General features: G+C 42.7%; 1 protein-coding gene across 4 annotated transcripts in view; it reads right to left on the reverse strand.

The window, feature by feature from the left end:
* HECW1 (HECT, C2 and WW domain containing E3 ubiquitin protein ligase 1) overlaps positions 1–20,049 on the reverse strand; it is a 412,329-nt gene that overhangs the window by 156,914 nt on the left and 235,366 nt on the right. For all 4 annotated transcript variants that reach the window (XM_068236363.1, XM_068236364.1, XM_068236365.1 and 1 more), the window contains one exon: positions 12,119–12,213. In XM_068236363.1, coding sequence (XP_068092464.1) covers positions 12,119–12,213 — 95 coding nt within the window. The remainder of the gene's footprint in view (positions 1–12,118; positions 12,214–20,049) is intronic.

Below are 20,049 nucleotides of genomic sequence, written 5' to 3' on the forward strand. Positions count from 1 at the left end.
GGGCTGAGAAATCCTCCTGCACGATATACCCCGAGCTCAGCTTGGGATTATCGCCCAGGAGGTTAATGTGAATTCTATGTGAATTCTATTTTTGTAAGAAAATGTATTCCTTGTGATTTTAGATTATCTAGTGGTTTTGGAGAAACTTATTTGTGCAGCATTTTGGAAATAATTTATATAGGGCCATTTTAGTGAACTATTAAATAGGTCTCACAATCTTGTTTAATTGAGGCATTAAACATGTTTAAATATAATGACTACTATGTTATGTAATGATACAATATTAAAGCTACAGAATCACAATGGATTGCAAAAAATATAATGTCTGAACTAGGCTGTGATGTAGGGGACAGTTATGCAGCGGCTTTTTAGTTATCATGGTGGTCTGGACGAAGATGAATGCAGAGCCACAAGTATTTTTCTCATTAATCTGTAATGAATGGGAGATGTTCTCATTGCTGGCATATTTAACAATGTGTAAGGAGTCCCCTTGACCTTATACCAGCTACACATGGTCACATTATGTAAATAACACTAAACAACTAATAGCCAGGGGGCATCACTCAATGACCGTGAAATCAGCAGAACTGACAAATATATCTATCTTTGTCTGGAAATCAACCAATCTGGAAGCCTTAAGTCAGCTATAGAGGCCCTAAAAGCCAAAGCATGCTGAAAGTTCTATGCCATCAGGAAAGAACTGTACCACCTTAAACCATGGGTAAAAATCTGGCTTAAAGCCTTTGACAGTGTCATCATCCCAATCCTTCTCTATGGAAGTGAAGTATGGGGCCCCATCATCTACCCAGATCAATCAAAACGGGAATCTAGCCATTCGACCTGGAATTCTGCAAACACTTCCTCCATGTCCATCGGAGTACCTCAAACATTGCCTGCCGAGCTGAGATTCCCATTACTGCTTGAGATACTGAAGGGAGTGCTGCCCTACTGGGCCCACCTACACAGCAGCAGCCCTGACTCACACCAGTACAAAGCCATGTTGCACAATGCTGACCAAGAAAAGCTATGTTCCCTGAAAGAAGTGGCCAACTCTATGCTCCCTCCATACCCAGATCCACAGCTCCTAACAAGAGCCCATATAAAGCACACCACCAGGGGCGCCTCTAGGCATAGGCAGTACAGGCCATTGCCTGGAGTGCCATTGGTCCTGGGGGGTGCCATGTTGCTGGATTAAGCCCCACCCCCAAATTAAGCCCCGCCCTGGACTAATACCTGTCCCTGTGAGTGTTCCATTACTTGCTTCTGCTGCATCTACTTAGCGTAAGTTGCAGGCAGCTGCCACCTCTGTGCCTTGTGCATCCTTCTTTCCTCCTTTGTGCCCCCTTATGTCCCTTTTGTGCCTCCTTCTGTCTCCTTGTGCCTCCTTCAATCTGTTGTACCATGTCTGACCCCCTGTTTGTCCTTCAGTCTTTCTTTGTGCCTCCTTTTGTCTCCATGTGCCTCCTTCAGTCCCCCTGTGCTACCTCTGCCTCCATCTGTGCCCCTTTGTGCCTCCTTTTGTCCCTCCGTGCCTCCTTATGTCTTCTTTGTCTTTATTTGTCCCCTTGTGCTACCTCTGGCCCCCTGTTCCTCCTTCAGTCCCACTCTGCCTCCTTCTGTCCCCGTATGTCTCCATCTGTCTTCTTGTGCCCCCTCTGTCCACGCGCCTTCCTCTGTCCCACTGTGCCTGCTTCTGTGCCCCTTTGTGCTTCTGCTGTCTCCCAGTGGCTTTTTCAGTCCCCATCTGCCTCCTTCTGTCTCCCTGTGCCTCCTTCTGTCCCCCTTTGTGCTACCTTCTGACCCTGGGTGCCAGGCCGACCAGGTGGTCACCAGTGCTGTGCGGGGGGGGGGGGAGAGACCGCGGTCATCCCCCGCAAGATGTTGTGTCCCCAGGTGGTGAACAGGCTTGCGGCGTCTAATAGATGCCGCGCCAGTTCACTGGCTGCAGCCCGTAAGCTCGTAAGTCCATTCTGCAGCTTTACATTGTGTATTTTCTGGTGAAACGCTGCCCGCATTGAGTATTTTCTGGTGAAACGCTGCGCGCATTGAGTATTTTCTGGTGAAACGCTGCTACATTTAAATGTATTTACTGGTGAAACGATGCCGCATTACGATTGTTTTCTGTGGAAATATTGCCGCATTACGATTATTTTCTGGTGAAATGCTGCCGCATTACAATTATTTTCTAGTGAAATGCTGCTGCATTACAATTACTTTCATGGAGGGGGGGGCGCCGGATGGGTGGGGGGGAGTGCGCCGCGTGGGGGTAGCACAGATTTTCTCGCCTGGAGTGACGAAATGGCTAGAGGCACCCCTGCACACCACAGCCAAAAGCAAAGAGGACTATGTGGATAAATGGAGGAGTGAAATAAAACAGTCACAAAAGCTGACCATATACCAGTCTCTACAGAGAGAATATAGGGCCCCATACCTGGAAAATTTCCAAAACTCTCCAGAGAGGCAAATCCTGAGTGTCTACGTGTCACAGCATACCACAGACAGAGGAGCATAAATGAACTGTAAACCTAGACTGCTTACCTATTGTACCTCTACCCCACCTCCTTCCATGTCCCCCATGTCTCCTTGCTTTGGCAATGCCTGTATGAATCTTGGTCATGCCAATAAAGTTATTTTTTATTTGATCTGATTTGGTTTCTTGAATAGAGGCCTGATGATTTCTTCTTTCAGACAGGTGGAAAACCTCCCTGCTTGCAAGGAACAGTTGACTATTTTGGGAAATGCTGGTCTAAACCTTTCAACATGAACTGTGTTGGGCCAGCATCCAGGTCGCAGGTAGCCTAGTGAAGGTTTAGGAGGATATTTGATATATAATTTACAGTAACTACTGCAATAAGTAAGACCATATAGGTTGTTTTTTTAATTCCAATAAGTCAATAAAATCCTTTTCCTGGAGCAATAATAGATAAAAAACACTTAAAAAGGCACACCAGAGCGGCAAAATTATCAGGTAGATTATTTATTCTTTACAAGCTATCGACTGATTTTTTTTTTAAAGGAGAACTGAAGTGAGAGGGATATGGAGACTGCCATATTTATTTCCTTTTATTTATTTAGTTATTGTATTTATTAAGAGCCAACATATTATGCAGCTCCTTTTAAACAATACCACTTGCCTGGCAGTCCTGCTGATCTATTTGGCTGCAGTATTGTCTGAATAACACTAGAAACAAGCATGCAAGTAATCTTGTCAGGTTTGACAATAATGTCAGAAACAGCTGATCTGCTGCATGCTTGTTTGGGGTCTATGGCTAAAAGCATTAAAAGCAGAGGATTAGCAGAACAGCCAGGCATTGCTTAAAGGGAAATAAATATCTGCCATATCTCTCTCGAAAGAACAAAGAGAAATCGAGAGGCCAGTATGGTGTAGTATTGTTAAGTTGGTTGTGGTTTAAAGCAAAAATCTTAGATACACTCACAAACATAGGCAACCACTTCAAGTGCAGGTGGGGAGTATTAGAACCTGACCCCACTCAGGTTTTTAAGATGTCGCTCTTTGTAAATAGGAAATGGGGTAGCACCCCTCCACCGAGGGTGGAATCAAGATTTCAGCAAGGCTTGATATTGTGACTCAATTGAGTTTTATATTTTTGAGGGAGGTAAGTCCATCTGAACATCCCCCTTTTTTAGACGGGTTTTAAACGTTTTTATTCTACTCTGGCTCCTCTGTACACCAAGCCTTGTTGAAATCCATATCTCTCTCGCTTCAGTTGTTCTTTAAGCCTCTATTTATAATAATAATAATAATATTTGTTAGTGATCAGTCATTTGTATGCCTAGTGTCTACTTCTCAGTGGTCAGTGTGGTCAGGTGTCAATATCTGCTTGTCAGCAGTCAGTGTAGTCAGGTGTCAGTATCTGCTTGTCAGCAGTCAGTGTAGTCAGGTGTCAATATCTGCTTGTCAGCAGTCAGTGTAGTTAGGTGTCAATATCTTCTGGTCAGCAGTCAGTGTGGTCAGGTGTCAGTATCTGCTTGTCAGCAGTCAGTGTCGTCAGGTGTCAGTGTCTGCTGGTCTGCAGTCAGTGTAGTCAGGTGTCAGTATCTGCTTGTCAGCAGTCAGTGTAGTCGGGTGTCAGTATCTGATTGTGAGTAGAAAACTGTAATGATGCACTTTAAAACCAGAAAATGATCACATGATTAGCAACTGTATTTAAATGGAAATACAAAATGTGATGATATTGATGATATGCATAGTGTCTACTTCTCAGCGGTCAGTGTGGTCAGGTGTCAATATCTGCTTTTCAGCAGTCAGTGTAGTCAGGTGTCAGTATCTGCTTGTCAGCAGTCAGTGTGGGCAGATGTCAATATCTGTTTGTCAGCAGTCAGTGTAGTCAGGTGTCAATATCTGCTTGTCAGCAGCCAGTGTAGTCAGGTGTCAATATCTTCTGGTCAGCAGTCAGTGTAGTCAGGTGTCAGTATCTGCTTGTCAGCAGTCAGTGTGGTCAGGTGTCAATATCTGTTTGTCAGCAGTCATTGTAGTCAGGTGTCAATATATTCTGGTCAGCAGTCATTGCAGTCAGATTTCAGTATCTGCTTGTCAGCAGTCAGTGTAGTCAGGTGTCAGTATCTGCTTGTTAGCAGTCAGTGTAGTCAGGTGTCAATATCTGCTTGTCAGCAGTCAGTGTCGTCAGGTGTCAGAATCTGCTGGTCAGCAGTCAGTGTAGTCAGGTGTCAGTATCTGCTTGTCAGCAGTCAGTGTAGTCGGGTGTCAGTATCTGATTGTGAGTAGAAAACTGTAGTGATGCACTTTAAAACCAGAAAATGATCACATGATTAGCAAGTGTATTTAAATGGAAATACAACATGTGATGATATTGATGTAGTTCATTTACGGGAAGTGTAAAGTGACTTCACCATCACAGTAACAAATCCCCACAGTTGACAAATTGTGATCTAATATCTACACATAATGAGTTATACCCTGCAGAGACACTAGCTGAGACAGCATTCCCCTTGGTGTAGAGTACAGAAGGTTTGACCTGAGTATTGGCTGCAGCAAATGACATCATACCAATTATACTAAGTGTTCTGGGCTAGAATTCTAGGGAGTTGAACACAGAGAGCAGCATTCCTTTGGCTACACAGCAACTAATCAAACTATGACATGATATGTCATCCACATGTCCATCTTCTTTCCTCCATAGTCCAAATACTCAATGTCACAGCAACCATAATTTGTTTTAAGAATGTCACACAGAATAAGTATTATTTTAAAGGGAGGGGCCTTTTATCAAATTAATTAATTACACTAGTCGATTTACCCAAATTTTGCAAGTGTTGCCTATTCATCAAAAGTTCCAATATCAATTTAAAAAAATGTGCATGCGCTTTAGAGCCCTCAGGAAGTGTCTGCAAGTACACTGTAGAATGTCTGTGCTCTGCATGCACAGAAAAACACTGGAAGTTGGCCCATGGCTAGATTTAGCTCTAGGTATAGAGCTAAAGAGGCGCCAGTGTATTGAGAGGTGGCTGTCAAGGTTATGTTAAGCCAGACTCACCATCCTGGAGTCTTGCTGAAGTCCCAACCTCCTGCAGCATAGAGAGCTGTGTGGACACTCACGGTGCTGGGCTTGTCACTGCAGAGGGGCCATGGGGGAGATGCAGGACATCCAATTCTCTATGCTCCCTCAGCAGGCTGGTCTCTACTGGGCTGATAAAATTCACTTGTGACCTCATTATGTCGCCATCAGAAGTGCGCCAACAGATGACCCAAATTTTACTCCACAAAGAGGAGTCCAGATTACGTCCCAGTGCATGGGATAGATTTTTTTTCTGGGCATGGAAAGGTAAAGTGTATGATAGCATGGTAGAAAATATACTTTAGCAGAAAATATTTTATATGGTATTGCTTGACAAGACTGGCTGAAAATTTGACACTCCAATGCAGTATTTGAGAGATGTGTGAAGCAATCTCTGACATTATGGTAAGAAAGTGTGTATGATGGCATGGCAGAGTAGTCCAATGATATGTTGGCAGTGTAGTGTCCATTGTTGTCTAATAAAGCAGTGTCTGTGGAAGCCAACTAATAAACAAATCATTTTCTGTAAAATCACTGCAGTTTGTGGGAGCACTTCAAGGTAGTCTCCATGAGCATATCACAAGTCCCATCCAGTTCTCTATTCTACATGTACAGAACAGAGTTGGTCACTGGCGAGTGAGCATAGAGAGTCCAGCTAGTTCGTCAATCCAGCTCTCTATGCTCCACGGGAAGTGTTGTCAGGATGGCTCCAGGATAATAAGTGTGGGCAGGCTGGACAAGGGAAGGGGAAAAGAAATGTTGGCTAGGCCAGCCAAAGAACAGGGGCAGGGGCAGCCAGCACACTTGTGGTGTTGGCTCGGTGAGTGAAACCTGTGATCCCGCGGAGGGAGGAGTTTAGGGCACCAGAACTTCTGTTCCCAAGGCTGCCAAGATGTAAATCCATTCCTGATTTGACCTTAATTCCTGCAGTGCATGAGGCTGAAGTAAGATCATTGCATTTATCTCAACAGTTGTGGAATTGCCAAGTAAATGCAGCTGGCACAAAAAGACTTACATTTGTCAGTTTTAATATACTGTATTGTACAGGGCCGGGCTGAGACAGAGACTGGACAGGCTACAGTCTCTGAGCGTAGCCACGTGAGCGCGCATTCCTGTGTGCTCTCATCGCCGCCTACATGCGGCATATTGCTTTGTGTCCGCCTGTCGACTTACGCTTTTGTCTCTCTGTTTGCACTGAACGGTCTGCCTCCTATGAAGCGCTCCGCCTGCCCTGTAACAGCTGCACTGTCATCAGAGAGATGCGCACTGTAAGCACCATGCCCTCCAATGACTGAAGAGGAGGATGACCCAGTTGTTTTCACGTGAATGCCCGTGAATGCCTGGAATGAAGCAGGTATGGAGGGGGTATTGGAGTTTTGAGAGAGAGAGCTGTGTGTGTACTGTGTGTGTGTACTGTGTGTGTGTATTGTGTGTGTGTGTGTGTATTGTGTGTATTTTGTGTGTGTGTGTGTGTGTGTGTGTGTGTGTGTGTGTGTGTATGTGTGTGTGTGTATGTGTGTGTGTGTGTGTGTACTATGTGTGTGTGTGTGTGTGTGTGTGTGTATGTGTGTGTGTGTGTGTGTACTATGTGTGCGTGTACTGTATGTGTGTGTTTTGTGTGTGTACGTGTGTGTACTGTGTGTATGTACTCTGCATGTGTACTGTGTGTGTGTACTGTGTATGTGTGTATACACTGTATGTGTGTGTGTGTACTGTGTGTGTGTTCTGTATGTGTGTGTAGTGTGTGTACTGTATGTGTCTGTGCACTGTGTGTGTGTGTGTGTATGACTCTGAGCACTGAACACTAGGAGGGGGGTGCACTTTTGAATCTCTGCCTCTGGTGCTGGTGAACCTTGTTCAGGCCCTGGTACTGTATATTTCTAGAGAGATCCTGAGACCCCTTGTAACATTGGTTTCCACAAGACCTTACTGTGTCACAGCAGCACCAAAAACTGTTGCAGTGTCCGGCCACCGCATGTGACTGTCCCTTCTGACTATCTTTTTCTACCCCTCAACAGGTACCCAATACATCGCTGTCTTTCTTCCTTCTTTTCAGTTCCTCCCTTGATCACCAACAAGGCATTCAGTGAGAATGTAGACAGCATCTACACTTATTAGATGTGGGTTAAAGGAGAGCTGAATTCTTGCACAGCACACAATTAAAAGTTTTCATTCTAAATATAAGTGCTGTAGAAATCAAGTGCAGTGTGACCTGTGTGTATATTTACCTACATCAGAGTGTAATTAGTTTATCAGTAGCTGTGACTCACAGCTTGCCTCTGCAGAAAAGTCAGAGACTTAACCCTTTCTGTGCTCCTTGCACAGTTCATCCCGTTAAAACTTCAGTTTATTAAGGATTTCCATAAACCAGTGTTTCTCAAACCTGTCCTTGTGATTCCCCAACGGTACATGTTTTGCAGGCAGCCTCACCTATGCACAGGTGGGGTAATTAGTGTCTCAGCTAAGTGGATTCCATGTAAATTGTAATGAAGTATTTTTTCCCCTACAGGTTACCATGCTGTGCCTAATATTTTAGAGCAAAAAGGAAGTTCTGAGTTTAGACCCACTTTAAGGGAAGGAAAGAACAGGCAGAAAGTCAGAGGCAATAGCATTGACTGCTGCATTTGACTGGTCTAATTGCAAAGTGCATATCTATATATATAATAGAGTAAGTGCCTCAACCTTCAAGCAAGAAGAAGAAGTAGCGCCCTGCCCCCAGGGCCGGTCCAAGCAAGAAGAAGGGGCCGGTCCAAGCAAGAAGAAGTAGTGTCATATCAAACCAAGGGCAAAGAGGGATAATTTGCATATTCAGTAGCAGTGCATTGTGGGTAACCACAAATGTTCACTTATAGCTGAATTATTGCAGATTTGCTTCTGTTTTAAGAAGGAAAATTACACCAAGCTTTGCTTTTTTGGCAGTAGGAGAACAGAGGCGCCAGCAGGATAAAAGTGGATAAAAACTTTAAAATTTGCTGGGAGGAAGTGGTGGACTTACCTCCATAAAGCAGACACGAAAGACTGTCTGAATAGTAGTCACATTTATTAATTAGTACCCCAAAACAGTGCAACGCGTTTCGCAGGCCCAGCCCGCTTCATCAGGCAATAAAAATGGGGACAAGACAGAATTTCAGCAATAGCAGGTGTCTGCTTTATGGAGGTAAGTCCACCACTTCCTCCCAGCAAATTTTAAAGTTTTTATCCACTTTTATCCTGCTGGCGCCTCTGTTCTCCTACTGCTATACCGTGTCCACCCCTGGTGGAGGGGTGATCTACCCCCTTTCGCATCTACAGAGAGCGACTTCTTATCCCTGAGTGAGGACAGGTCTAATCTCCTCACCTGCCTATACAGTGGTTGCCTGTGTGGTAACCCATGTTTGTGAGTATAATTTTCTCACGATAACCTTTACTTCATTTATGCTTAACATACTACACTATATTGGGCTCTCGGTTTCTCTACTCTTTATTTGCTTTTTTGGTCTCTTTTATCCTCCTATATATTCTTAGTAGTTTGGGTCACCCTGAGCTGCTTGGTTACTCTGTTGTACTGGTCCAACCCCTATCTCATACAGCCTTATCAATCCCTGCTATGTACTGATGAGGACCAAATGTCTGAAATAGGCTGTCACATGTGGGTTTGATATGACTGTGTAAAACTTAAAACTATAGGCTTGCTTGACTTACCAAGGGTGAAAAGGAATCATTTGCATATTTAGTAGTGGTGCATTGTGGGTAATCACAAATGTTCACTTATAGCTGAATTATTGCAGATTTTCTTCTGTTTTAAGAAGGCAAATTACACCAAGCTTTGATTTTTTTAGTAGAAGGTCTTTTTGGTCCCTTTTATCCACCTATACATACCGAGTGGTTTGGGTCACCCTGAGCTGCTTGGTTACTCTGTTGTACTGGTCCAACCCCTATCTCATACAGCCATATCAATCCTTGCCATGTAAAGATGAGGACCAAAAGTCTGAAACAGGCTGTCACATGTGGATTTGATATGGCTGTGTAAAATGTAAAGCTATAGGCTTACTATACACCAGTGATTCTGGATGCTTGCTTGGCTTACTAAGTGTGAAAAGGAATTATTTGCATATTTAGTAGCAGTGCATTGTGGGTAACCACAAATGTTCACTTATAGCTGAATTATTGCATATTTCTTTCCGTTTTAGGAAGGCAAATTACACCAAGCTTTGCTTTTTTTAGTAGGAGGTCTTTTTGGTCCCTTTTATCCCCCTATACATTCTGAGTGGTTTGGGTCACCCTGAGCTGCTTGGTTACTCTGTTGTACTGGTCCAAGCCCTATCTCATACAGCCGTATCAATCCCTGCCATGTACTGATGAGGACCAAAAGTCTGAAACAGGCTGTCTACATGTGGGTTTGATATGACTGTGTAAAATTGAAAGCTATATGCTTGCTATACACCAGCGGCTCTGGATGCTTTCTTAAATTACCAAGGGGGAAAAGGGGTAATTTGCATATTTAGTAGCAGTGCATTGTGGGTAACCACAAATGTTCACTTATAGCTGAATAATTGCAGATTTCCTTCTGTTTTAAAAAGGCAAATTATACCAATACAGTGTGTTGCATTGCAGGAAGTGATAACAGTGGAACGCACGATGGAACACGGAAGAGGTGAATCATCCCCGCCCGCTGCTTCTTACTAATAGTGGCGGGTGCTACTGTGCTTAAGCAGGAGGGGGAGCGCACATGGGGGACCCAGGTGAGGGGGGGGGGGTTCCTGCTGAGCTTAAGCTGGAGGTAGAGCACACATGGGGGACCCAGTTGAGGGGGGGTCCAACCCCCCTCCCCTCCACTGTGCCCAATACCCCCTTCCTGCCCTCTACCCTCTTATGCGGCGTATGCTACACCGTGGGTCGGCTAGTATTTGAATATAATTTATATAGAATTGTTCATTTCATAACCATACCTAAAAAGTTGATTTTGATTACATATTGGCCATGTATGGTCTTGTTGCTTGACACCAATTAATCTTTTTTTTTTTTTTTTAAAGTACTAAACTGCTGATTCCATAGATTTGTGTTCAGCTATTTTATTAGAGAACAGCACATAAGATTTAATAGTTAGTATTAAAATCTGTAGCATCACTAACTAGTAAAGTCTCCAGTCCTGAAGTATTCACGAAGATTCGGATTCTAGATCTTTGGTGGCCTCATTGTATATTGCATGATTGTTCCAAGTAAATCAGAGTCCTGTAAATCTACCACCTGATCCAACTGATCACGTATCTACATGCATTCTAGCATAAGCAACTCTATTTGACTGCAGCTGCTAATGTACGTATGGGAGGAGGGATAGTTAAAATAGTTAAAAGAAAAAACATAATTTCCTCATCAGAGACTGCGGGGCAAGAGTTCTGTGATGCTAGCCTTTGAAGCCAAAGAGAAAAGAGTCCCTTAGATTGAATGCTGTGCAAATGTTATCTTAGCTTGTGTGACTGACACGAAAAAATGTGTTTACCTTCAAGGAGACATGGCTAGCTTGCTAGAATATAATGGACTACAAGTTACTGATAAGATGGTAGTTCAAGAGAGATTAAAGGAACTTTATCAGAGATATATTTTTTCTGGGGATTGCTAAATCACTCTTGCTGGGCATACACGGCTCAATTTTGCCGCTCGATTCTCCCGCTCGATTGTTTCCCCGCTCGATTCCGCAGTCAATTCTCTTATCTTCCGCTCGTTTTTCTTATCTTTTTCCATTCATTCAATCCGGAATCGAGCGGCGAAAAGATTGGGCGGGAGATCAGACATGTCGGAAATTATCTATTGAGCCATCTTAATGGCTCAAAAGCCAGCCGTGTATTAGCAGCATAAGACTGCAGTGTGAGAGTACATATAAAGAAAAAACAGAACACCCATCAAAAAACATGTTGCATGTTACGTACTACATCATTCGATTTTGAGCTTGTATTCAGTTGGAACATAATAAACACCAACTTGAGGCCCCTGATCGATATTGATTATTTTGCCTTGGCGACCAATAGAAGTACATCTTCATTCTGTTCCAAGATAAAGTTATATGGTATGGTTGTCATGGCAGCCCCTGTAGCCAGTCACAGTGTGACTGTGTTTTGATGATGATGTGGAGAAGAAACAGCCTGTTCCAGGTACACAAGTATACTTTTGGAAGACATGCTAGGGCAATTTAAATTGTCAAATATAAACTTTTAGGGTATGTTCACACTATGTGCACTACGGTGCATTATAACGGAAGTTATAATTGCACAGCAACGCAATACTATGTTACCCTGGATTCAATCGCAGCTGTGCACTACCAGACACCGCGCTTCTTACGCCCGCGTTATAAAATAATGGTGGTGTGGTACTGTCCATTACAACAGTTAATATATATCATTTTTGTTTTGTAGAGCTAAGTAAAGTAAGTAAATAATTATTAAGGCATAAAGGAAAGCACACTTTTGTGGTGGATGGAATATGTGCAATGCTGCGGTTTCCTTGCTAGTATTATAGTGCTGAATTGTAAAGAAACATAAGAAATAAGACCTCCATATTGATCTAATCACATAAAGTGTGAACAATATATGAAGGCAATAACTCACTGGGGCGGATGGATTCTTCACAGTGACGCTGGGAGTTGTAGCCCGCAGAGCTCCGCTCACACCATGATAGTACTTAAAGCAGATCTTGGTTTCAGCTGAAAAGAAGAATAGACTGTCATTCTTTGAAAGTTGGATTGTAGATAACATAACATACTTGCATAAGGTAGCATACAATGGATAGTCATTTTCATTTCAAGGCAATTCTTCTACCTAAACATTCTTACAGAACATCTGCAGTCCCCTCATATCAACAAAACACAGTGGGGTTGATTCACAAAGCCGTGCTAATTCATAGCACGACCAGGCTATGCTTCGCATGCAGTTTACTGCGCATAAAACTTTACGCACGCTATAACAAACATTTGTGCGTGTTCACGCGGCACAATGCGCGCAAGTGTACACGTTGCACAGCGTGAAGACACGCAAACGTTTGTTATAGCACACTTAAAGTTTTATGCGCAGTAAACCATGCGCAAAGCATAGCGCGGCCGTGCTATGACTTAGCACGGCTTTGTGAATCAACCCCAGTGTGTGTAACTTCCTAAAATGTTTGTGAATGCAAATATAGCTAATTATATTTCTTGCTCTCATTTAAAAAAAAAAATAAGTCTACTGTATAGAGAATTTTATAAAATTAAAGGGGTTTTGAATCTGATCTTTGCCCCACTCTAGGGACAATTTGGGGTAACTCCAACCCCAAATCCAGTTAGCCAACCATTGAGCTAGCATTGAAATTATTTTCAGTATCCAGGTTACGTAGAAAAAAATTTGACATGGTGTCATTTAACACCTAGGTTCTCAACGTGTGGTACGCGTCCCCCAGGGGGTACTTCTGATGGTTCCTGGGGGTACTCGGGCTTGATATACTTGACCAAAAATAACAAATGTACAGTTTTAGAAAATGATAAATCTTATTTAAAAAAAACACCAAATGAGTGTTTTAGCTAATTAAAAGCAATAGTAAATGCTTGGAAATTGTTTAGAACCAATTATCATGTATTATGATTAAATATATATTTGTCAAGGGGTACTCTTGACAATGTTTGCTATGCTAGGGGGTACTTGGTGAGTACAGGGTTTTAAAACGGGTACATACCGATAAAATGTTGAGAAACACTGTGTATATTGTATACTGTACAAACCACTATAAATGGCTGCATTGAAAAAGATGTCTGTACTCAGCTTTGCTGTACAGATCTCAAGCAGTGCAGTCTCGGTCAGCTCTTATTTATTGAAAAAAAATCTGTTGAGGCAAGATTATTAAAAACACAAATCTAGCACTGATGTCTAGAGAAACAGTATATTGCAAGAGCAAGCATGCAGGAATATGGAAGTAACAACAACACTAATTCTTCCTTTCTTCTACTTTAAGCCACTGCATATGCATTGGAAGTAAGCGTCTTTTGTATGCCCATTTGTAACTGCTCCTGTCAGTTTCTTGCCTCACTCTTGATAGTTTATAGTTTTAATTTTCCATGTAGCATTGCTATACACCAGTTACCTGGTTTCAGTATATTATTGAGTAATTATTTCAGCTTTCAGAGCCAACCGTTGGCTTGGTGATTAATACCATTTCCATATCAAGCTGTGGTGTTAATGTCCTATAAAACCCCCATGACAGATTTAATATTGTTCATGTGAGAAATATTTTTCATTGCTGTGAGCTTAGAAGAATAAGATAATTGTAGCATGTGTTAGTGCATTCACCATCAAAAAGGGTTGAGTACTTTATGTGATAGTCCTTATTTGAGTTATTATATCATAAAAAGTATTAGCGGATTCACTTTGGCTTGTATACAGGTTTCATGCAAACTGTATGCAGCTCGGAACTGGAATAATGAAATGTACTTCCTGTTGAGTTTGATTAGTCCAATTCAACGACTCAATTTACACTAAATTTGCATACAAGTCAGAATTATCATTATCTTATTAATCACCTCTACAGATCACCAGTACTGCCTATCAGGCAACTTGGCGGGCAATTGACCATCCAATTCGATTATTATAATCAAATTGGATGAAAATTGGTGCTGCCAAGTGCATTCCCAACTGATTGTGCAACCAATTTCGGGACGAAAATTGGTCGCATTCTCAATCGCCCATGCTGCAAGATGTTGGGTCGACTTGCTTGATCGGGCGCGATCAATTTCCCAGCGATCGACGAACGTGACAAAACCCCGCCGATGTGACCCCAATGTAAATGTCTCCTTGTACCCGTGTAAAGTATACATTACCTGTCCGCGGCCTCTGCTTGTCCCTCGGCTGCTCAGGGCACATTCCCCTCTTCACGCCCCATGTTGTCTCCTAGTGTGGGAGCGTGTTTGACATCACACACGTGCGCCCTTACTAGGAAACCACATTTGGCAAGCGTGTATGCAGTGGAGGAGTCTCTGAAGCCAACGGGGGACAAGCGGAGGCCACGGACAGGTAATGTAAACTTTACAGGGGGCCATTAACATTAGGGGGGCGCAGCATCGAGGTGGCGAGGCGGCGGATGTGGCGCACAAGGCCGATTCCGGATCGATTTCAGCATGTGGTGAATGTGCAGCTGACAGATCTCTGTCTTATCAGATTTGACAAGAGAGATTTGTCTCTTGGTCGAATCTGCCCATACATCGCTAGATGTATGGATACCTTTTGAGTTCAGGGGAAATTTAATTCAGAATCAATCAAACCATTAGAGATGTAAAGTTATGCACCCTTTGATCCCAGCTTGCAGTTAGCTTAAACGGAGCTAGCTGAGTCTATTTGTCACTTGATTTCTGAAGTTGCCCTTTCTTGGCAAAATATGTCCAGCAAAGTTACACGGAGCAACATCTATAATCTCATTGCATTCATAACACCACTTTGATTCTAATTCGTTGATTCTAATTCATCTTGCCCACTGAGTACCTTTTAATCAGCCTTAGTTAGTTCAACATTTCAACTAATCAGATCAATACACAGATCAACCAAAATAGAAATAAATATGAGAGTTAGATCTATTTTTGTAGTACTGTTTACCAAGCTTTACGGTATGCCTATGTAGTTTATATGTATGCTTTTCAAAATTTGATGGACTAAAGTGCTCTTAATAATTGGAGATGTTTCCTCACAGCAACAGTAAGATTTAAATTTGAGGAATTTAACTCATTAAACTCACTACACTTTGTAAGAACACATGAAAAGGAAAACGGAGACAGCCCCAGGTGCACAGTTCACTCCCACACTGCTGACCTCAGCCTTCTGTATCGGGTCCCGTAACTTTGGCCAGTCTGCGCAAGTGAAGTGCGCTCTCTATGTATCTCTCCGGCAGCCGTGGGTTGGAGGAAGTCCCAGGTATGCATAAAACTTTTATTTTTTTTCTTCTCTGGTACCCTTTAAGCATGAGGTCTTTTGTGTCAAGCATTTACTTCTGCTAAGTTAGGGTGGAGCACTGTTTTGGGTAATTTTGATTGAATATACAGACCATAATTAAAGCAAGTGAAAAAAAAACTGATGAGAGTTGTATTTAATAGGACTTTTATTTTTTTTTCTAAATGGGACTTTTCCCGGAATCCCACAATCTTATTGTAGGGGGAGATGGGAGCAGGCAATGCTTTGTATTGGAGTAAAGCCTCTGTGAAAGTTAAGTCAGCCTGGTACAATTGTTGACATGCTATGGAGTGATCCTGGACCAAACTGGAACTGCAGTATGTGTGGACAGTCATAATTGTGCATTGTGGCATGCCCATTTTGTTAGTATTTGTGTTACTTCAGATACCCTTTAAAATATATAATGTATTTTATTTTTACTATATTAAACACTTTTGTAATCTTCTTTGATATTTCTTTTTCAGCTTTAGCCTTTGCTATCATTATTGCTTTTTTGCAATTTGTATTGCAGTCCTTTTATTTCCTTAAATTATCTACAGTACTTGTATCTTGTACCAATTGAAATGTTTTCCTTTTTCGCCTTACCATACTCGAAACTTTTCTATTGACCTACTTTAGTTTAGTCTCATTCCTTGAGATTTTTTCCCCGTAGGTAATGTAATTATTGGAATGTCTGTTTAAAATGTGTTTTTTCCCACTTCGTTTTCCTGTCCTAATTAAATACTTGTTCCCAGTCTACATCCCAAGACACTTTTTATTCTGAGTTGTTTTGCTTTCTAAATTTTACACTTTTGATTTCCCCTTATTCATGATTTTTAGTGAATTCTAGCACAATGATTATCATATTGTGTTTAATGTTAACCAAATGTTCCTGGCCATATACTGTAGATTTCATAATATCTGATGTACTGGAAATGAGCGCATTCAATGAAGAATCTTCTATTGCTGGTTTAACCAAGACCTGAGAAAAATGTTTTATTATAGAGATAAGATCCCCTGTCTTTTGCTAGGACTCTATCCACATACAAGGCTTTAAAGTGAATCTGTACTCTAAAATTCTTACAATAAAAAGCATACCATTCTATTCATTATGTTCTCCTGGGCCCCTCTGTGCTGTTTCTGCCACTCCCTGCTGCGATCCTGGCTTGTAATTGCCAGTTTTAGGCAGTGTTTACAAACAAAAGACATGGCTGCTAATCATGGCTGAGAGGAGCTCAGTCTGTGACTCACACAGAGCCTGCAGGGAGGGGGGGGGGGTGGAGAGGGTGTGTATAGCTTATATCCTATCACAGAGCAGCACATTCCTGCCTGAGTGCCTGAGCCCGACAAAACCGTCAGAGGAAAGAAGATTAGATTATATAACATAGATAATACAGCCACTGTGCAACTAGGAAAGGCTGCAGTAAGACAGACCACATTAGAACAGGTATAGGAACTTATAGGATAGAAGAAATAAGGCTGAAAATGTTGTTACAGAGTCTCTTTAAGTGTCTTTTTTATATCTTAAAAATTTAATTTCCACATAATATTGATGTATTATGTATGTATGTAAGGTTATGTATGTTTGGTGGCCTGCCACAAATTCCAGTCAGTAATTTTCATATTGTTTTCATCATCAGTATTTAGCCATACAGGCTTCACACTGACATTGTTTTACTGTTTTTTTTTTCAGAGCTGCTTTCAATAAACATTGAGGGCCTGATCCCACTAAAGTAGTTATGTCGGCTTACACATCAATGTTAGACATCAGTTACACATCAATGTTACAGATGCAGAAGTGGACAAGTGGGCTCAGGCCCTAACCGTCACACCACTTATGCTTCATGTCCTTTGTAGATTTTCTAAATTTACTGTAACCCTCAACATTCATTATCTATCCATGACTATCATCTAAGCAAGTTTCTTTAACACCAATTTTTTTGTAACGGTCAATTCATAGATCCCACAAATCACAATAATAAGATTACTGTTTTATAATGCCATAATTATGCATAATTACATAGTGAGACTGAAAAGATGTGTCCATCAAGTTCAACTACTGGAGCCTCATTGTACCTTAATCTAAAAGAAAGACACATGTGTGTGGTACATTAGTTAGATATTTCAGATGTTACTATCAATCAGAAAAACTGACTGCAACTCTTGAATTAAAATGAAACGTAAGTATGGTGTGGCCACCTTAAGTCCTGCACCCCCTATTGCTACGCCCCTGCGCACAACCACCACATGTCTGCAGCTAATCAGGAAGATACATTGCTGCACCTCACCTTCAAATTTTCAGGATTACATACAATGCAATAAAATACAACAACATTTATAGAGTGATTTTCTCCCATAGGACTACATAGTAGCAGACTACTGATTCAAGCAACACTGTGTCTGTTTCAAGATGTGTATGCCATGGCTTAGAAACAGGGACAGTGTCACTTAAAATAGTATCGTGCTATAATTTTGTTCTCAATGAAATACAGTTAATACATTAATTTTGTATATAAAGTAATTCTGGTGTAAGGTACCTTTGCAGTCAGTTCTACAGCATTTCACCTGGATTCCTGCCCTCTACTGCTGCTTATACAAAAAATAGAATCATCCTAGAACACAGGTTATGTGCTCCCCTGACACAAGCTCCACAAAAGTCTATTACAGATGATGGAACTGGAGTCACAATCACTCCCAGAACTGCAGGCTCAGAAACTACATAGATGTGCAAACACTATTTTGTGTGTTTTGTGTTAAATATTTTGAGACAGCTTAATTAGTATTAGTCAAGCACCTGATTCTGGTGCAGCTTGACCTGGCATATTCTGAAAGAGCGCAGCAGGCAAAGTTTACAGCACCCCCGAGGAGGCCCAACTTTCTCCTTCCCTTCTCTCAGCCGCACTGTGCCCCGGAGTGTATGTCTCCCCCCCGCTGCCGCTGCAAGTGTAGAGCATAGTGGGCAAAGTTCACAGCTCTTGTTATAGTTCACAAACCCTCCCCCCATTCGAGAGAGGCCCGACTTCCTCCATCCCTCTTTTCAACCACACAGTGTCCCGGTGTGTGTGCCCCGCCCCCTGCCACAACTGTAAGTATAGAGCACAGGGGGCGAAGGATACAGCCCCACTCACTCTCCTCCTCGGGGGATCCAAGTGCTAAAGCTCCAGTTACTGACTAATGTAACCGCTAACTCTACTTCCAGAAGTAGAATGAGCAGTGGCATTACAGAGGAGACAGTCAGGAACTGGAGCTCTAGCGCTTGGATACCCTGAGGAGGTGAGTAAGTGGGGGATGTAATCTTCGCCGCTATGCTCTATACTTACAGCGGCGGCAGGGGGCGGGGCACACAAACCAGGACACTGTGTGGTTGAGAAGGGGAAAGGAGAAAGTCGGGACCCCTACCTACGCCCTGGCAGCCATGCGCCCAGAGGCTGGATAGGCTCCTGGACAGAACCCATATCTGAGTGAATCTGATCAGAGAGGGATCTATTGCTAACAATGTAGTGTATATATGTAGCGATCGGTGTCAGCTCGCAGAGAGAATCTGATTATTGGTGATCTGCAGTATCACCAAGAATGCAGATCTATACCTGATTATGGATGATCTGCAGAATCACCAATAATACAGATATAGTGCTAACCTCTGGACACCTCTAAATATATATATATTGTGAGTGTTTGGTGTAACAGTATGACTTTGAGTAATTTGAGTAACCCACCTGAAGAGCAGGTGGCCCTAGGCAGTACAGGAAGTACTGCTATAGAGAGTACAGAAACCTTCCAGCAGCCTGAGACTCTCCAAGGGGTGGAGTCAGGCTGAAGGTAGGAAGGACCAGAGAGTGAGTGACACCTGGAGGTGGATGTCACTGACTGATCTGGAGACTATCTCTTTAGTGGAGAGAGATAGCTCTCGAGGTCGGGTAAGCCAGGTCGGAAACACACGGACAGACAAAGTACAAAGACAGAAGGCTGATTCGGTATCCAGGGCAGGCAGGGTTTGGCAACGGAATATCAGATATGCGTGGTACCGAATCAGAAAGCAGAGGGATAGTCAGGAAAGCAACAGGTCATAACAAATATCAAACAATGCCTAGTCTTGGGTGTGAGGTCCGTGGTCTCTACACCCTGGAACTAGTCTGATGTATAACAGAATAATAACACAAGTTCCCTAGTCTTGGGTGTGAGGTCCGTGGTCTCTAAACCCTGGAACTAGTCTTAAGTATAACAGAGTAATAACACAAGTAATCTGGCTCAGTGTGAATTCCCAGGTCCTCCTGGTTCAAACACACTGTTGGATCTGACTAAGGTCTGAGTGCTTCCACGTAGTGATCACAACGGCAGACAATTTGAGAGTGGCCAGCAGTAACCATATATAGAGCAGTGCTCTCTGGCGCCACCCTAAAGTGATCAACCAATGGTTACCAGCTCTGAGGTCAGCTGACCGGCCTGGTCAGCTGATCCCCCCTTGGCCATCATAAAAGTTCTGCCTTTCAGCGCGCGCGTGTATTCCTAAACCTATGTGGACTAATAGGCTCGGCCACCCCAGCTGCACGCTACTGCGTGCAAACCGCTGCGCTGGACGCGGAACCAGCCGCCTCGCT

Source organism: Hyperolius riggenbachi, chromosome 5 (assembly GCF_040937935.1).
Source record: "Hyperolius riggenbachi isolate aHypRig1 chromosome 5, aHypRig1.pri, whole genome shotgun sequence".
Classification (NCBI taxonomy): Eukaryota; Metazoa; Chordata; class Amphibia; order Anura; family Hyperoliidae; genus Hyperolius; species Hyperolius riggenbachi.